A 20,177-nucleotide genomic window follows, 5' to 3' on the forward strand; every position below is an offset into this window, starting at 1 on the left:
ACTTATTCATTGCTGTATGGAATGCAAGTGCCGGAAACGCAAGACGGAAAAGTGATGCATAGTTCCCCTATAAAATAAGGTAAGATCCCATCTTTCTCTCCCTCTCTTTGCCTCTTTCACATCTGTCGTTGCTAGAGCCAATACTTGAGCTCTTTACTTTAGCTTTGGTTTTCTACTTTTCACAAAGATAATCTGGGTTTTTACCAGCATTAATTTCATAACTATTTCTAATTGTAAGACTCTGTATTAGACATCCAATAAATGTAGTGCAAATGTGCTGAATGAGATACGGCGCAGATTCCTAACCAGATTCTCTCACAGCCAGCATCGATCAATAATTCTCCAGACAGGGTTGTTCATCTACTACTGTCAAAAATCAATATGGAACTTTAAAAAACCCAACTGATCTGAATTTTCCAAGCAAACAGATACCAACATAAGATGGATAAAACTCATCTTCAACACCTACGACAGATTCGTTTGCGTACCGAAAAGTGCTGAAGTTATTACAAAGATTTTTTAAATTAACTAGTCTTTTTTTGACACTGGTACAACAAATCCCGCTACGAATGCTTAACCTCAGTGTAACTATTGCAACCTACCTCATCAATTAATTTCTGGACGTATTCCAATTTCTGTCTTTCTCTACAGTTTTTGCTCTCTACGACTTCCTCTAGCACCTTGAAGATATCTTAACATATGCCAGATCATCATGGCCCTTCCTCTTCTATGTTTTTTTTAATATATTTCTTTCCTCGGCGATTCTGCGGAGAACCTCCTCATTCCTTACGGCATCAATCCACATAATTTTTAACACCTGTCCGTAGTACCATATCTCATATGCTCCGATTCTCTTCTGTTCCTGTTTTCCCACACTCCGTATTTGACTACTACACAATGCTGTCCTCGAAATACCTTCCTCAAATTAAGGCCTATGTTTGATACTAGTAGACTTCTCATGGCCAGTAATGCCCTTTTTGCCAGTGCTAGTCTGCTTTTTATGTACTCCTTGCTCCGTCCATCATGGGTTACTTTGCTTCCTAGTAGCAGAATTCCTTAAATTCGTCTACTTCTTGATCCCGAAATCTGATATTAAGTTTCTCGCTGTTCTCATTTCTGCTACATTTTATTAATTTCGCTTTTCTTCTATTTGCTCTCAGTGCATAGTCTACTCATTAACCTATCTATTCCATTCAACAGATTCTGCATGTAATTCTTCTTCACTTTCAAAGATGATTGCATCGACGAATCTTACTGTTGATATTCTTTCACCTTGATTTTTAATCCCACTCTTGGACTTTTATTTTATTTCCGTCATTGCTTCTTTGATGTGTAGATTGAACAGTACGAGCGAAAGACTATATTCCTGCCTTACCCTCTTTTATCCGAGCACTTCGTTCTTGGTCTTCCACTTTTATTGTCCCCTATTGGTTCATGTACATCATCTACAATCACAAAAATGAGAGCAGGCAAATCAGATGGATAAAAATTGTAGCCTCGTTGGCTCATACTCACTCTAGCAGGAAAGTGTGATTCTTAATCGGATAGCTGGAAACAGCAAACATCCGACAAAAACGTAATATAAATTTAGACGGTATGGCGATTTACATGAAATCCATATCAAAGTCAACAAGAGATAAACACATCAGAAAATAAGTTAGACTTCTCTTACAAGTAAGGATACGGTCGGCTCCATAAACACCTGAATTTTTCACGCTATTTCAATTGGAAGAGACCATACTAGCTATAAAGAACATGAAACCTAGGAAGGCGTTGTTGGTATTCAGAGTTTCCGTCGCACTGTGGTCCTACTTACAAAGAGCTGCACATCTTCTTTTTAGATATCTTCGAGTCAGTCATACGTCACCCCTCTTCAAGAAATCTAAGATAGTTGCTGTGCTAAAGCAAAACAAAGATCCATTCAAAGTTGAAAACTACCGCCCCATTACTTTCCTTTGAGTCACGTTCAGGCTCCTATAGCGGCTCATTCATAAAAGAATCTGCTCAGCCATCAGCACACACGTCCCAACAAAGAAAAGCTCGGTTTAGACCAGGAAGAGGATGTGAGGCTCAGGTACTAGCAAAAGCAACTCATATCCAAATCGGTTTGGATATAACTGCAGTCTCTGATACTGTATAGCATGACAGACTCCTGCTCATTTTCATCCGTGTTATTCCGTGTCGGAAAATAACCACTTTAATTGGCAACATGCAGAACAATAGATACTCCCAGGTGTTCTCAGAGAACTCTAAAAGCAGGATTCACAAAACAAATGACAGTATCCCACAAGTTTCTGTTTTGGTTCAAATGGCTCTAAGCACTATGGGACTTAACATCTGATGTCATCAGTCCCCCTAGAACTTAGAACTACTTAAATCTATCTAACCTAAGGACATCATACACATCCATGCCCGAGGTAGGATTCGAACCTGCCACCGTAGCAGCAGCGCGGTTCCGGACTGAAGCACCTACAACCGCTCGGCCACAGTGGCTGACGTTCTGCTTTGGTCCCAGTCCTTTTTAATTTGTATACATATGACCTTCTAGAAACAAAGATCAAGAAATTTTTTACGTTGGTGGTGTTGCTCTGATTGCTCAGGATCAGAGCTTTCGGGAATCTGGAACATCGGTAAAATCAGACCTGAACACTTTGGATGAATACTTCAAACACTACTCTCTACGATAAAATCTTCAAAAGCCCATTGTATCAACTTGCCGTCAAGGGAATAAGCAAGCAGACTACAAACCTAACATCAGACTTAGAGATCTACTAACAACAATGCAGTGTACTAATCTTGCAAAATGCACAGAGTCATCCAGAATAGTGTTAGAGAGGATATGTCACAAAGTTTTGTCAATATGGGAAGAATGGAATATAAGACAGTTTAACGCCGGAAAAGTCGCGAAAAAAAGAAGAAAGAGAATGCGCTTTACAAGGACGAAAATTGTTGATAATTGTTTACATGACAGTGTGTCTTTAAAATACAAACATTGCTTATAGTCGTAATTACATCACCTGTTAACAATAAAAAGTGTTTCATTGGATGAAACAGTGTTCTACCTTTCTGGTTTACTCATGTGTGTAATTTAAAACTGTATATATATATATATATATATATATATATATATATATATATATATATATATATAGATAGATAAAAGCTACTAGTTTTTCTTAAGGGAAATGTAAATTATCAGCAGAAGCGATAGAAAGCGATATTTACCGTGGGTTGTTTTTGGGAAAAAACAGTTTCAGTAGAAACGTTGTTAAAACGAACGCTATCATATTTGTGATCTGCCGGAAACAGAAGTAATAAATTTCCCGGAGCTTAGATTAGTTATATCGCAACCAGACAGCTTCATAATTTTTATACTTGTGTTTACGATCTTCTGTGTACTTTACTGTCTGCTGATGGAATTTTCTATTAACAAAAGCCGTTTCGTTTGCGTTGTGCTGCGATAGTGTTATCAGCAAAGTTGCAGACAGGTCAGGTCCAAGGCGAAGTAAATAACGATCGAACAAGCTAGGGTTAATGACTGCGCATGCGTGCTTGTGCGACAGCTCACCCCCCCCCCCCCCCCCTCCCTCCTACCCTCTGCAGACGCCTTCGCCAACGAGACTTTCAGTATTCCATGGAGTTACAGCGTGTATTCTTAAGAGTCCAGTGCCGCAAGGGGTTCCGACAGCGGACAGATTCTGTCGCGATAAACTGCAACCCCCTGACACCCGCCTAATGAGGCTCATATTCCAACTGAGAACTAAAGTGCTTCTCGGAACCGACCGGGCACTCGTGCGCCACCAAGATGGTAATTTTAGTGGCACGTCTATGCGGCGTGCAATTAACTTTAATGTCGTTCTTTCTCAGAAATACACACCGTACTGCTTAAATTGTATGGAACCTGTTGCACTTTATTTAATATGTCCGTAATGGCCACTCTGTCGAGGAGATATTCAATGCGAATAAAAAAAAAATGTTATTCCAGCTTCTGTTGCTATCATCCCAGTCACGTCTTCTTAGTAACATCACGGTAGCCCTTATTTTCTCTGCCTAGTCTACTTTCACCTTTTGAAATTTTCCCACTAGCACAACAGGACGTTAACACAGTGGAAACAAAATCAGCCTACAAATTTTCTGAATCTGTTCTGGAATCCTGGACCACTCTTGCTACATAAAAGAACCCGTGACCTTTGGTTTTTACGGGATCACCAAGTGTCGTATTCTCAACAGCGTTGTGAGTGGCAACTACGTTATGAAATAAAATAACTACTCACCTGCCACTAGTTACATATTTTTGTGTTATGAACATCGGCACAATACTAGGAAACCAATAACTAAAATCAAAAACCTTATTAATGAAAAAAACGTGTAACGAGATGTACACTGCTGTTCAGAACGTAATGTTGAAAATATCGACTGCCATGAATAAGATGAACGTGCCATGAGCTGCCCGGCACAGCAGTCCGACGCACATAATCAACAGTTTGGATAATGTTAATTGACTTGGTCAGTGATATAGTCGACGTTTTCAGTATACATGAACGATTTATCAGCACCGTTGTAAGATTGTTTACTGACGTTCAGGGAACTATCGTAAGACACTGCTCAAAATTGGCAAAAATTTTCATTTAGAGTAATGAAAGTGTATGAATGTAAGATAATGCCTATAACATAGACGACAAGTGCCAGAAACACAGGTCATTTCCGTTTTCAAAAGGGGTCGTCGAACTGACGCACAAATCTATAGGCTTAAAGAATGAAAGTGTGAAACCCAGCTCTGTCTATTCGTACATGAGATCCAGAAAGCAGTAGATATAGGTGACCTCGTAAACGTGTCCCTTGACGTATGCAAGCAATTCGGCACAGTTCCCTTACTGCCGCCTAATGAACAAAATACAAGCGTACAAAATATGAGATCAGCTGTGTGATTTCGATAGAGTTTCTAGCAAACAGAACCCAGCATGTTATTCTTAATGGAGAGCATTCTTCAAATTTAAAAGTAACTTCGAATGGCCCCAGCGAAGTGTTATAAACGACCTAGTAGACAATGAGGCTTTTCGTGGGTGATGCTGTTGCATAAAGAGAATTCGCAACGCTAGAAAATTGTAGCGAAATGCAAGAAGAACTGCTTGGTGCAGGGAGTGCAGTTGAACCTCAACAAACGTAACGTACTGCGAATACACAAATAGAAAGACCCTTTATTGTACGATTGTTTCGTTGCTGAAGTATCATTGGGAGCAAGGTATCGAACGGGTTAAGTGGAACAACTACATATACATATAAGTAAGGTATCGAACGGGTAAAGTGGAACAACTACATAAAATTAATGGCGGGAAACGCAAGTGCCAGGCTGAGGGTCATTGGAAGAAACTTCAGGAAATGTAGTCCCTCAAAAAAGGAAGTTGCTTACAAAACATTCGTTTGACCAGTACTTGAATACTGCTCGTCAGTCTGGGATCCGTACCAGATGCGATTGATGGAGAAATACAAAAGACCCATTGAAGAGTATCAGGTTCAGCTACTAAGCACGAAAACGTCTCAGAGATGATCAACCAACTCCAGAGACAGATGGTGCAAGAGAGGCGTTCCTCATCACGGCCTAAAGTCTAGAGAGCGTACATTTCTAGAAGAGTCAGCCAATACATTGCTTGCTCCTACGTACATCTCGCGAAAAAGACCATGCAGATAATATTAGAGAGACTCGAGCACACACAGAGGCTTACCAGCAATCGTTCTTCCCGCCAACCATTCGTGGCTGGAACAAAAAAAGGGGGAAGTGTCAGCGATACACGAAGTATCCTCTACCACATACCGTTAGGGTGCTTGAGGAGTAAGGATGTAGATCTAGATGCAAATAGCATCTGACCATAAGATCAGTAGCTAAAATCTTGAGCGCGTCTCATCGTATGACTACAATAAGAAGGTACACTCTAGAGCCAAAGAAACTGGGACACCTGTCTAATATTGTGTAGGACGCAGAAGAGCCGCAACAAGACGTGACATCGATTCGACTAATGTCTGAATGGAGGGAGCTGACACCATGAATACTGCAAAGCTGTCCATAAATCCGTAAGACTACTAGGGGGTGGGATCTCTTCTGAACAGCACGGTACAAGACATCCCAGATAGGCTCAATAATGTTAATGTCTGAGGAGTTTGGTGGCCAGCGGAAGTATTTAATCCTTTCTGGAGCCTCTCTGTAGCAATTCTGGACGTTTGGGATGTCGCATTGTCTTGCTGGAATTACCCAACTCCGCCGGAATGCACAATGGACATGAACGGATGCAGGTACGTGTCACCTGTCAGAGTAGTATCTGCACGTGTCAGTGGTCCCATATGACTCCAACTTCACACGCCCCACACCATTACAGATCCTTCATCAGGCTGGACAGTCCACTGCTGACATGCAGGATCCATGGATTCAAGAGGTTGTCTCCACACCCCTGCATGTCCATCCGCTCTATACAATATGAAACGAGACTCGTCCCTCCAGGCAACATGTTTCCGGTTTTCAACAGTTCAAATGGTTCAAATGGCTCTGAGCACTATGGGACTTAACATCTGAGGTCATCAGTCCCCTAGAACTTAGAACTACTTAAACCTAACTAACCTAAGGACATCACACAACACCCAGCCATCACGAGGCATAGAAAATCCCTGACCCCGCCGGGAATCGAACCCGGGAACCCGGGCGTGGAAAGCGAGAACGCTACCGCACGACCTCAACAGTCCAATGTCAGTGTTTATGGGGCTAGGAGAGGCGTAAAGCTCTGTGTCGTGCAGTCATGAAAAGTACACGAGTAGGCCTTCGGCTCCGAAAGCCGATATCGATGATGTTTCGTTGAATGCTTCCATGCTGACACTTCTTGATAGTCCAGCATTGAAATCTGCAGCAATTTGCGGAAGGGTTGCACTTCTGTCACGTTGAACGATCTCTTTAATCGTCTTTGGTCCCGTTCTTGCAAGATCTTTCTCTGGCCGCAGCGATGTCGGAGATTTGATGTTTTACCGGATTCCTGATATTCACGGTACACTCGTGAAATGATCGTAAGGGAAAATCTCCACTTCATCGCTACCTCGGAGATGCTATGTCTCATCGCTCGAGTTCAGACTATAACACCACGTTCAAACTCACTTAAATCTTGATAAACCGCCATTGTAGGGGCAGCAACCGATCTAACAACTGCACCAGACACTTCTTGTCTAATATAGGCGTTGCCAACCGCAGCGCCGTATTCTGCCAGTTTACATATCTCTGTATTTGGATAGGCATGCCTATACCTTTGACGCTTCAGTGTATATGAAAGGGGACGATCACGTAACTTCAGTATTAGGGTAAAAGAACGGAAGACGTCTATATAATGGGAGGGTTAAGGGAAAATGCAGTGCATCAGTAAAGGAAATCACCTACAAGACGCTAGTGGGATTAATTCTGTTATTCCATGTTTGGAGTCTTCCTCAAATAGGAATGACAACAGAAAACGAGTGAATTCCAGATGCGTTGTTAGTATCGAATGATGTCGGTATAGCCATAAGAAAGTGCAACAGAAATTATTGAGGGACTTCGATGTGAATCGCTTCTAAATAACCGCGGTAAAGTGTAGGGTAAATTTCGAGGAGGCATATTCGAAGAAGACCGTTCGATCATTATGCTGCCACCATTGTATACCAGGTGAACGGACCGTGTGAATAAGATTAGGACATGCACAAAGACATACAGAGAGTTATATTTCTCTCACTGAGTACGGAAATCAAATAGGCAAGAGAATAGATGTATTTGTACAGTGTACCCTCCGCCATGTCCTAAACAGTGGCTTAGGGAGCATATTTATGGGCGGACACACACACACACACACACACACACACACACACACACACACACACACACAAACAAACAAACACACACACACACACACACACACACACACACAGACAAAAGAGGAAACCTGTTAAAATCTTACACTGCAGTACTGCAGTTGAGATGAGTGTGTTTGACTCGGTTGAACATCAAAGTCGTCCCTCACATCAACTCGGAATGGTGAAACCGTCACCTCATTTTGAAAACACGTCTTCCCGCAAAATACAAAGGGATATATCTTTCAGAAAACGAGGAAGAACACGCTCCCGAAGTATTTTATTGTACAGTTAAAAGAAAATATGAAAGAAGTGGTGTTTGCGATTAACCAGTCACGCAACTACGTAGTAAGGTACTTCATCAAAACAGTCTGGCAGCACAGCTACATAGCATGTGAGATGCTATCTGCTAAGATCGATCGGCGGAACCGACATGGTATACTGCCGAATAAAAGTTGTTTGATAACTCTTAAGACAAACACCAAGTGCTCCTTAATGACATGTCAAGTTACATGTGTAACACAGAAACATCACGCAGCAAATCAAAAGTACGGGATAACATTTAAGATTTAAGTTTATGAGTGTTATAAGTTCCAGTCATTTATCACATGAATTGGCGCGATACTGCGCTGCTTCACTTGGGCGAAATATCCATTGATGCACAGTAACAACGATTCATTTACTATGTATTGAAAAAGTCAATCGTTGGCTAAACTGTCTAATTGATAAAGCTGAAAGTGTGTAGCCATGATTTCCCAAGTGTGCTTGTTTAAACTGCTTGACCCATACTCGATCACAGCAATTGCTGCCAATTACAATCGATCAATTGATCATACAATTCAGGCTCTCACAACCGGTGTTGAGGTCCTCCGTGACATTTTGTAGTATGTGGCCGTTTTGTTACATTTACGGTTGTAATCCGCAGGCCAAATTTTTGGCGTGGTGTAGCGTAATTCTGATACTACTATTATTGCTCTCACGTTTGTCTCCTTTTAGCGAACCGCGAATGGGAACATCCCATTAGGTAAGCCTATTTGTGAGCTCTAATTTCTTTGGTTTTTTCAGTCGTAGTAATTTAACGAGAAGTATGTCAGAGGAAATAACATGTTTCCTGTCTCTTTTTGGAACGTATGCCGTAGGAATTGCAATAGTAAAGCTCTCCGTGACACGTAACGTCTCTCCTGTACTGCCTGCCACTGGAATAGCATGAACATCTCCGTGACTACAGAGCACTGAAAGACCTGAGTGGAAACAAGGCCCCCGGAGTAGACAACATTCCATTAGAACTAATGACGGCCTTGGGAGAGCCAGTCCAGACAAAACTCTACCATCTGGTGAGCAAGATGTATGAGACAGGCGATATACCCTCAGACTTAAAGAAGAATATAATAATTCCAATCCCAAAGAAGCAGGTGCTGACAGATGTGAAAATTACCAAACAATTACCAAACAATCAGTTTAATACTAACACGAATTCTTTACAGACGAATGGAAAAACTGGTATAAGCCGACCTCGGGGAAGATCAGTTTGGATTCCGTAGAAATACTGGAACACGTGAGGCAATACTGCCCTTACGACTTATCTTAGAAGAAAGATTAAGGAAAGGCAAACCTACGTTTCTAGCATTTGTAGACTTACAGAAAGCTTTTGACAATTTTGACTGCAATACTCTCTTTCAAATTCTAAAGGTGGCAGGGGTAAAATACAGGAAGCGAAAGGCTATTTACAATTTCTACAGAAACCAGATGGCAGTTATTAGAGTCGACGGGCATGAAAGGGAAGCAGCGGTTGGGAAGGGAGTGAGACAGGGTCCCCGATGTTATTCAATCTGTATATTGAGCAAGCAGTAAAGGAAACAAAAGAAAAATTCAGAGTAGGTATTAAAATCCATGGAGAAGAAATAAAAACTTTGAGGTTCGCCGATGTCATTGTAATTGTGTCAGAGACAGCAAAGGACTTGGAAGAGCAGTTGAACGGAATGGAAGATGTCTTGAAGGGAGGATATAAGATGAACATCAACAAAGCAAAACCAGGATAATGGAATATAGGCGAATTAAGTCGGGTGCTGCTGAGGGAATTAGATTAGGAAAAGAGACACTTAAAGTAGTATAGGAGTTTTGCTATTTGGGGAGCAAATTAACTGATGATGGTCGAAGTAGAGAGGATATAAAATGCAGACTGGCAATGGCAAGGAAAGCGTTTCTGAAGAAGATAAATTTGTTAACATCGAGTATAGATTTAAGTGTCAGGAAGTCTTTTCTGAAGGTATTTGTATGGAGTGTAGCCATGTATGGAAGTGAAACATGGACGATAAATAGTTTGGACAAGAAGAGAATAGAAGCTTTCGAAATGTGGTGCTACAGAAGAATGCTGAAGATTAGATGGGTAGATCACATAACTAATGAGGAAGTATTGAATAGGATCGGGGAGAAGAGACGTTTGTATTACAACTTGACCAGAAGAAGGGATCGGTTGGTAGGACATGTTCTGAGGCATCAAGGGATCACCAATTTAGTATTGGAGGGCAGCGTGGAGGTTAAAAATCATAGAGGGAGACCAAGAGATGAATACACTAAGCAGATTCAGAAGGATGTAGGTTGCAGTAGATACTGGGAGATGAAGAAGCTTGCACAGGATAGAGTAGCACGGAGAGCTCCATCAGACCAGTCTCAGGACTGAAGACAATAACAACAACAACAACAACAACGCCGTGACTCTCTTGTTTACTAAACCAAGGCGCGACGCAACGCTTGGTGTCTTTCTGGATATTCTGTATCTGCTCTTTAGTCTGTCGAATGGGTGTTTTGTGAGCCATCTTCTTCGTGTATGAAATACATTTCCTTAGGATTCTCCCACTGAATCTCAAGCTAGTATCTGCTTTTCTACAACAAGCATTTAAGTGTTCAGGATGGGGAACAGACATTAGTCTCGAACAGTCTGAATTTTAAATTTACCAAATATGCAACAACCAGTCGCAAAATCATGTTTTATTTATTCACTTTTGCAAATCGATTTCAACAGATTAACACCCATCATCGGAGCTTTCAACCAATATATGCCCTGAGTCGTAATACCGTCTTGTTTTGTTCGAAGACAATATTATTCCTCAGGGCACATATTGCTTGAAAGCACCGATGATGTATGTTAATCAGTTGAAATCGATTTGCAAAAGTGAATAAATAAAACATGATTTTGCGACTGGTTGCTGCATATTTGGTAAATTTATGGTTTACGGTCGCTGCACGACTTGGGAACCACATGGAGCCCACTATTTAAAAGACTGTATTTTACTGCAGATCGACTTCAGTGACAGAATAGTCATTATCAGTGTATAAAACATCTGGTTTGACGTAAAGTTTAGGTGCATGTAGACCGAAATTTCAATACAGAATTGCATAAAACGATCATTACAAAAGGTACAGCCAGAGGAACTAAGGCCTTCGAAGTCTAATAAATAAGTCGAAGACTTCGACCACTTTAGTTCCACTGGCTGTATCTTTTGTGATGACCGTTGTATGCATTTCTGTATTTAAATTGTAATCTACACGCTCCTGAACTTCATGCCAATGTGACCACACCAGTTGTTTTATGCACTGATGACGACTATTCTATAGCTGAAATCAATCTGCAATCAACTTCAGATTGTTCGTGACTGATTGCTGTTCTTCCTTCCTGAAAATCTAACGAGCGTTGCACAACGGGATATTATGGATTCCAACACAAATAAGCTTTAAGTAGTCGTTTAACTGCAGGCTAGTCCCATGCGGTTGCTACTTCCGTGAGTAGGAGCCGAAATTTTGAGTAGAAATTTGTATTTTGTGCTACAGATTAAACCCCAAAAACCACATGTTGCCGAAAGAGTTTTATCCAGTGTATTATTAACCTACTCATATGATCTGCAAACGCAGTAAGACAGCGTTTCAGAGCTGGTTGGAAATGTCCATGTCCTCATCAGCATGAGTTGAGCCGTAGAAAACTCCAGCTTACCCTCTACGTCACCTCATCAATATGAGTGAAAGCAAGCGTCATCTTGCACAGCTCATGCACAAAATTAGCGTCTTGAAGCAAAATGAATGAAATTCTTACCAAGTTATGAAACTGGGTATTCAACATCGGTAACGTACACCACTGTAGCGGCATTGTACTCGGTGAATGGAGGTTTGAATTGTAGTGATAGACGAATTTTCCTTCGGCAGTATTTGGGCGAAAATACTAACAGTGGTTGTGGCGTACGGTTGCAGGTCAGGAAGTTGTGAGGCACTGTCCTGGGATTACATAACCGATCTCCCAGCGATGTCCTCTGAATTCTGGGTGCTTTGCACAGTTCTCATTCATGCGACAGTAACAGAACCACCTAATCTGGGCGCTCCTCTTCGTGCCTTCGAAAGGATATGTGCTGCAACGGATTTGACGTTCGTTATCCTCTATGAACTTAACTGACAATAAAAACAGAGTACTCTCTACTACTGCAACACGCACTTCCCTATCATTTACGGAAAATAGTTCTGTGTAAGAGCATTCATATTTCTGGAACATATGTGCAAGTGCACCAGAGTATAAAGAAAAATTTCTCTGAGACCAGTCAAGGACGCCATTCAGCTTGAGTGTCCAGAGATAAATGATAGTTTAAAAGCGCAGGACAATTGTGATCCGGCTGTCTTTAGATTGGAGACAGCATTGTATCAGCTGAGCCATTGTAATATACCTCACAGACATACTTAGACACGTCACGATATTTTTCCTTCCTTTTCATACTTCATAAGGGCTCATGAGAGGGAGTATTTCTTACATGAGACGATAGCATTCCTCGTTGTATTTCACGGACGGTTCTATACCGAGTAAAAACTATTCTTGAAACGACGTTACTCCAATTTTCCTACCAGTTCATCTTTGCCCAGCCTACAATTGTAATGGAAGGCTAAGAAACTTGACGAAACGTTGCTTGCAGCTGACGCTTTTACCGGTCTCGTCAATACAATAATTATTTTCACCACGACAAATGTGGACGAAAACTCGAGTTCTCTTACAATAGTCACCCCCGGCATCATCTGAATCAATTAACTGTCGTATTATCGCTGATGGTGGCGATACTGGAGACAGAACGGTTGTGCTTTTACTCGAGGCTGTCTCGGCAATAGAGCCCAAAATGTTTTATGTAACTAAGTCGTCGCGAAACGCTTTGTTGTGATGGAGTCAGTGGTCGAGTCAAATGGTTAATGGCTATTCTAACTTTGACTGAGTGGTCACGACCAATAACCTTTAAAAACGTCTTGGAGATTGGATGTGTCAGAGCATGGTAGATGTCAATATTGGTAGAAGTCAACATTTCCATGAAGTTCTTCTAGTAGCAACTTTATGTAAATTTTAAACTCCGACTTCACACTGACACACCCATTCCTCTAGAAGTAATTAAAGGCATTAGTTTATCCATGTTAATGGGCGGTAAGAGCTCTGTGGTTTTAGACTGAATTATTTTACAAAATATAGCAACCAACCACGTTTTATATACCTTTATTTATTTTTGGCTTTCATCCACTTTCAGTTGAAGTTTTAATTTCACTGAAACGTAGCTGTAGCCACTTGGCGAATTCTATGCTGCATTAGCGCTTCAGTGAAATTTATTTCCACTAAGCACATAAAGGCGGTGAAAGGAGTTACAATTTACGGGACGAAAAGGAGCAGCAGCGTCCAAATAGTCGATACTAACGTTGTATTGACAAAGACTTAGGTGTATTACGCCAAATGGAATCTGCGAAAGCCGGTATTTTTTTGGTATATTTAAAGCTATGTAACGAGTTCTTTGAAAGTAAGTTATATGTGTCGTCTCCGGCTAAGACCATTGCACAACAAGATTGGCGCCCTGTCTTTAGCGTGTACATGTTTCGGCTTCCTGCAGACGCAGTTCTGCTGCGGTACGGATAACAGGTGTGTCACACTGTGCGAATGAAATGGTGTGACAGCTGGAAACTTACTACCAAGTTGTAGTACGCGGGCAGAATGTTTGTATTTGCACGCAGATTTACCACGAATTTCTGACAGTTCAAATCAAATGGCTCTAAGTACTATGGTACTTAACATCTGAGGTCATCAGTCCCCTAGACTTGGAACTACTTAAACCTAACTAACCTAAGGACATCACACACATCCATGCCCGAGGCAGGACTCGAACCTGCGGCCGTATCAGCAGCGCGGTTCCGGACTGAAGCGCCGAGAACTGCTCGACCACAACGGCTCATTCTAGCAGTGTGTGGACGAAATGGAATGTCGCGTCCAGCAATAGTGAAAAGTATCAACAAGTTGCCGCACAGAAGTGGTTGCTGTTGATGGGATTTGCAGATCCCTTTGAAATTTCGGCAAGAAGAAAGAATATGTGGTTGGGGAAGGGGGGGAGGGGGGAGGGGAAAGAAAGTTTTGCCAACGATGAGGACGTTCACCGCAAAGCGGTTCTCGAATGGCTCCTTGATTTCATCGTTGAGTACCTAAATGGTTGACCCACCCGGCTAGCCGCGCGTTAACACGTCACTTCTGGTATTATGTATGGGAGGTGCGTTCTCCTCGGATCGAATCCATCTGGTTCATAACGTCGAGAGCTGAAGTCCCGCTCAGTCTGGATGTGGTTTTTAGGCGGTTTGTCACATCCGATTAGGTCAATACCAAGATCATACCCACATTGCGCCTCTGTTACACGATTCGCAAAGTTTTAGAAAACGTTCGCACACTTTTACATTAAGCGTAGACACGTGGGGTACAAAAATTCCGTCCCGGAGTCGCGGGGTGGGGGGGGGGGGGGGGGGGAGGGGGGAGGCGGCTGGAGGGCATTCGGCCACCATCTACATCTAAGATAGCCAAATCCGACAAATTTACATGACAACCCAATAAAGACACTGGAGAGAGGCAAGGAAAAAAACGAAGAAGATTGGTAGAACGTTCCAACGGCTGTTTACCAAGATTTAGTGACTAGGTTGAAAAAAGTATCATGTATCTGTGTAGTGCAGCATTCAATAAAAGATACTTGACCTGCCTTAATAATGAGTAAGTGATTTCTTGAAGTCCGCTCGCAGTGACTGACTGCTGTATTTCAAGCAACAACACCGTTGAGGTGCCTAAAAATAAGGCCCATAAATACTTCATGGCCGATGAAGTGTTAGGATTAACTCTAGAAGGGGCCTTATAAAAATATTGATTTCTACCAATCTCGATCAGGACGTACTTATGAGCTGTTGACAACGACAGTATAGCCACTGAACGATACGTGAGCACTGACTGCAAGGAACTTCGTAATTAAAAGTAACGTGCCCACTGAAGATCGCAGCCAGTAACACGGCAAACACGAACGAGGCAGTATCTCTGTTCTCGTTCCCTACCTGACACGTAGCTCGACGTCCATACGAGTTGGTCGGTCGGCGCCGTCTCGATTCCCCGGGAAGGCCTCTCCACGTGCTACACGTGCAGCTGACTCGGTCGCACAGACACCTCGAGACGTCGGGATGGCCGTGGACTTCTCTCGGCGCAACGGCGGCTCACCTGCGTCCGCCAGACACGGCAGCGCCGAACTGCGCCCATTGTGGGCCAGCGCGGCCGCGTCCGGCTCGCCGACCTCTTCCTCTTTTTACTTTTTTTTTTGCAGCGTGCCGGTGGCAGCGCATTTGCATGCGTGCACGTGAAAGCGCGCAAGGGTGCTCTTGTCTTGCGGGCCCACGCTCGCTTGCGCCTCGGCTCGCCTCGTTTTATTTTGCACCCTGTCCTCTCCTCTCGGCTGCTCTCGACTCGACCGTCCCTCGCCCGGTGGCGGGCGCTTTGTTTCGCGGGCCGCGTATCGGGTGTCGGCGCGAACGGACAAAGACCTGGACCGAGCTGCGACTGTGAGAATGTGCCGCCAAATTAAGCGGAATGAATTAAGACGCGCCGCGCCGCACCCTGCGAGAGGGCCGCTCTTTTTATATTATTACCTGTCCCCTGCGCGAGAAACAGGATGTGTTTAGAGGGGCCGCGACGGAGAAATTCGAACGAACAAAGGGTTGCAATAATGAGAAACACTCGCTCGTTTCCGGTCTCGGAGCTGCTTCTGTTTCTCAGTTGACTCCCGTGGAGAGCCGAGACTCCGCTCGTCTGCGACCACACACCGTGTAGCAATGCCGTAGCATCATATTTTTCCCAGCCGAAGCTGGTGCTTGCTCTGGTGGCAAATGGCGTGCCTGGAAACTAGGACTGTCGATACTTTTACAAATATCGGGAACCCAGGTTATTGATATTTATAAAGTATCATTATTAGCCAGCGATGTATCGAAAAAGCTATCGATGTATTTAAAAGTAGATATCGACATACACACACAAAAAAAGAAACTGCAGCACATCTTAAATATACTGTCAGTTTAGAACTGTATATTTAAGTAATCATTTAATGTTAGATATTCTGTACATCAACAAGATAGCACAGTGCTTATCACCCTCAGAGCACGAATTGAAAGGAAAACGATGCACGTTTACGCTTGCCGATGATCACTTTGCTAACAAATGTAACTGCAGGTAAGTGGCACAGTAAAACGTGTCCAATGCGTCCGTCGTTCGATTTCGTCTCGTATCGGATCTGTCTGGAACAGTTCATGTCGACTTCCCTGTTTTTGTTTTTTTTTTTCATTTTTGCGAACGCCAGCGACCTAGCAGTTGTAGTGTCAAAATTTCCTGGTAAAGCTGCGGCTTCTGTTGGTAGCGCCGAGCGCCGATTACGTCAGCATTTACCCTGACACGTCTCTGCCCACCGCAAAGACCAAATTGGTCATTTAGATTTTTGTTCATTAGTTTCAGTGCCTATTTTTGAAGAATTCCGATGTGAAGAATCAGCACACTATCGCGTTAATTTTAACTTAACGCAACTGGTGCTCTATTTCTACACATCGGATATCTTTTAACTCCACTCACCCCGCGACCCTCCAGTCCAATCGGACTTCTTCTTTGTGCCATCTCTACTTGCTTCACACAGACAAAGACAAACACTGAACATGATGAAAGCTGAAAAAGTAGTGACTCCTTCACACAATGAAAGTAAACTTACGTTCTACTACAATTTCAAAAGAACAACTTCCAGTATTTATCGAAAATTACGAAAAAATATAATATAAAATAAAAATATCGGCATTCGATATAGTCATTCCGATATGGATATATCGATACACCGGTGAAAAGAAGAACGTCGCAGATACATATCGATATTATCAACGTCTCTACTGGAAACCAAAAGGGCGCGACATCGGAACCCTGACATACTACGAAATGTTTCAGTCCGACGTTAATCTAGCCTTCATCTCTTAACGATTTGAAGAGTCGGCAGGAACGACACGTGCTGCGAAATCCACTTTGTACTGCGGGTCCTCTTGGGTAACTCGGGTAAATTAGGGACACACAAGTCGGCGAAGTAATGTCAAAATCAAATACTTGCACTCGGCCATTGAGCTACACAAAACTAAAAGGACCTATCAAACACTTACCGTTTGAAAGCGTTGTTGATGCGTGTATGGAACGTAGCCCGACCCCTATGCAGCTATTAAGCACGAACATGTAGGCAATGGATTAAAGTAGCATTCGTATCTTTCCGACGCGCATGCGATAAATGCAGGAAGGTGAACTATGGCGGCGTTATAACCAAACGCGACCAAACAGGACCAACGTACTGTTATTCTTTTCTGGCTGCCGAACTGCAAACTCAGGTAAAGATTCATCGGAGAATAAAGAACGTGTATGGGCAGCATGTTTGTCGAAAACCACCGATGTGGAGTGATTCGTCCAGTCATGTGCTGGCCGCGATTCGACGCAGGACGTCGGTAGGTCTGGGACGCCAGCCAACTCAGTGGGGAGACACTCTAGTACCAACATTATAGCCCTGATCTCTCACCAAGCGATTGTAACGCCTTCGGTCTCTTAACAAAGACCTTCAGGGTTTGACGATTCTTGTCGGACAAGGATATTCAAAAATGGTTCAAATGGCTCTAAGCACTATGGGTCTTAACATCTGAGGTCATCAATCCCCTAGACCTAGAACTACTTAAACCTAACTAACCTAAGGACATCACACACATCCATGCACGAGGCAGGATTCGAACCTGCGACTGCAGCAGCAGCGCGGTTCCGGACTGAAGCGCCTAGAACCGTTCTGCCACACGGCCGGTGACAAGGATGTCCAGGAGACAATTACGGACTTTTTCACGCAGATGAAGACGCCCTTAATATTGCTCCAGATCGCTAAATAACAAGAGTCGGCGTGTTATAAATACTACTGATGGCGCCTTTTCTGTTTTCAGCCTCTTCTTCTCAGAGTGGCAGTTGCAACCTATGCCCTCAGTTACTTGCTGGGTGTATTTCAATCTTTTTTTTCTCTCTCAGTCTCTGTTTTACCCTCTGCAGCGCCCTCTAGTAGCATGGAAACTATTACCTGATGTCTTACAAGATGGCTTACTGTCCTGTCCATTCTCCTTGTCAGTGTTTCCCATATACTTCTTTCCTCTCCGATTCCCCGGAGAATCCCATTTCTTACCTTATCAGTCCACCTAATTTTGAACATTCTTATGTAGCACCACTTTTCAAATGCTTCGATTCTCTTCTGCTCCGGTTTTCCCACAGTCAATGTTTCACTACCAAGTGCTGTGCTCCAAACATACATCCTCTGAAATTTCTTCCTCTAATTAATGCCAATTTTTTGTACTAGTACACTTTTCTTGGCCACATATGCTCTTTTTGGAAATGCTAGACTGATGACCTCAGAAGTTAAGTCCCATAGTGCTCAGAGCCATTTGGAAATGCTAGTTTGCTTTTTATGTATTGCTTGCTCCGTACATCATGGGTTACTTTGGTGCCTAGGTAGCAGAATTCCTTAACTTCGTCTATTCTGTGATCACCAATTCTGATGTTATGTTTATCGGTATTCTCATTTCTGTTATTTTCATTTCTCGTTACTTTTGTCTTTCTTGCATTTACTCTCAGTCCATATTCTGTTCGCATTAGAATGTTCATTCCGTCCAACACATCTTGTTAACTCCTTCATCTTTGCTGAGGGTAGCATTGTCATCAGCGGATCTTATCATTGTTATCCTTCCACCTTGATTTTTAATCTCACTCTTGAACCTTTTCTTTATTTCCATCGTTGCTTCTTCGATGTATAGATTAAAAAATAGGGGCGAAAGATTACGACCCTGACTTACAAGTTTTTTAATCCGAGCACTTCGCTCTTGGCCTTCCAGTCTTATTGTTCCCTACCGGTTCTTGTACATATTGTATATTACCAATATTCCATACAGTTACCCCCACCTACAGTAATAAATAAACATTTTTTATATTTGCAATTTTTATTGGCCATCGAGTGGATTAACGCACCGCTTTGGGTTTCGGGGAGGTCAGCTTGCGAATCTGCCTTGCGGGTTAATGACGAGGGCTGGTGAATAGCCGGTTTCCCTCATTCAACTAGGTAAATACGGAGCTGATACCCACTTTCCGACGCAGATACACGCTACAGCAACATTTAGTAAACGTTCTTACACTTGAACATGAGATTTACTCTGGGCAGAGATAGATGGGGTACACAGATTTCACCCCGGGAGGAGTGGTATCGTTAGGGAGACATCAGGCCACCAACTGCCATTAACACTGCCAAAACCCATGTAACACTGCCGACCCCGTAGAGATACGGGAAAAGGGCAGGTAAGAAGATCAGTGTTTACTGGCCATCAAACTCTAATACAACAAATCCTTTTATACGGGAGAAAACAAAACCCACCAGAAATAAAACACTTTAAGAAAATGCACACCAACAGATGTAATTTTTTTAAATAATAGTTACCAGTATTGGGCCTCATGGACACCGCCCTCAGGCCTCTGTATGAATCGAGAAAATCGTCAAGCTTAGAACAGAAATCGAATCTGTTATGCAGCATCAACTGCCACTAGTTCAAATAAATTGATCACACATATCATTAGTACTAAGTCGGTTCACCTTCTCCCTTTTTCATATTTACGCATTCGTCATTCTGTTTTCTTGTTTTTCAAGGTCTATGTTTTGAGACAAATTCTCTGCCCTATGACGTTTCGTTACAGTGGGATCACTGTAAGCGTTATTATTGTTTGTATAACAAGAGTCAGTGTAATTTTTAATGAAGGCTTTTCTAAGTACTAAGGTATAGTAATTTTTTTACTGCATTTCTTAACATTACGCTAGTATTATACTTTGTAAGCGGTTTTTTTTAAACCTTTCATGGGTACATGACAATTCAGTGATCAATGTTTGTATGTCAAGCACTTTATTTTTCTGTCTTGGTATTTTTGATCTCTCCTTTTA

At 42.5% G+C, this 20,177-nt stretch overlaps 1 protein-coding gene across 1 annotated transcript in view; it reads right to left on the reverse strand.

Moving 5' to 3' along the window:
* Positions 1–19,698, reverse strand: part of LOC126355400 (uncharacterized) — a 145,734-nt gene extending 126,036 nt beyond the window's left edge. Inside the window, exons 1-2 of the mRNA XM_050005697.1 lie at positions 19,683–19,698; positions 15,220–15,460 (exon numbers count right to left, since the gene is read on the reverse strand). Coding sequence (XP_049861654.1) covers positions 15,220–15,460; positions 19,683–19,698 — 257 coding nt within the window. The remainder of the gene's footprint in view (positions 1–15,219; positions 15,461–19,682) is intronic.
* Positions 19,699–20,177: the final 479 nt, after the last annotated feature.

This window comes from Schistocerca gregaria, chromosome 3 (assembly GCF_023897955.1).
Source record: "Schistocerca gregaria isolate iqSchGreg1 chromosome 3, iqSchGreg1.2, whole genome shotgun sequence".
Lineage (NCBI taxonomy): Eukaryota > Metazoa > Arthropoda > Insecta > Orthoptera > Acrididae > Schistocerca > Schistocerca gregaria.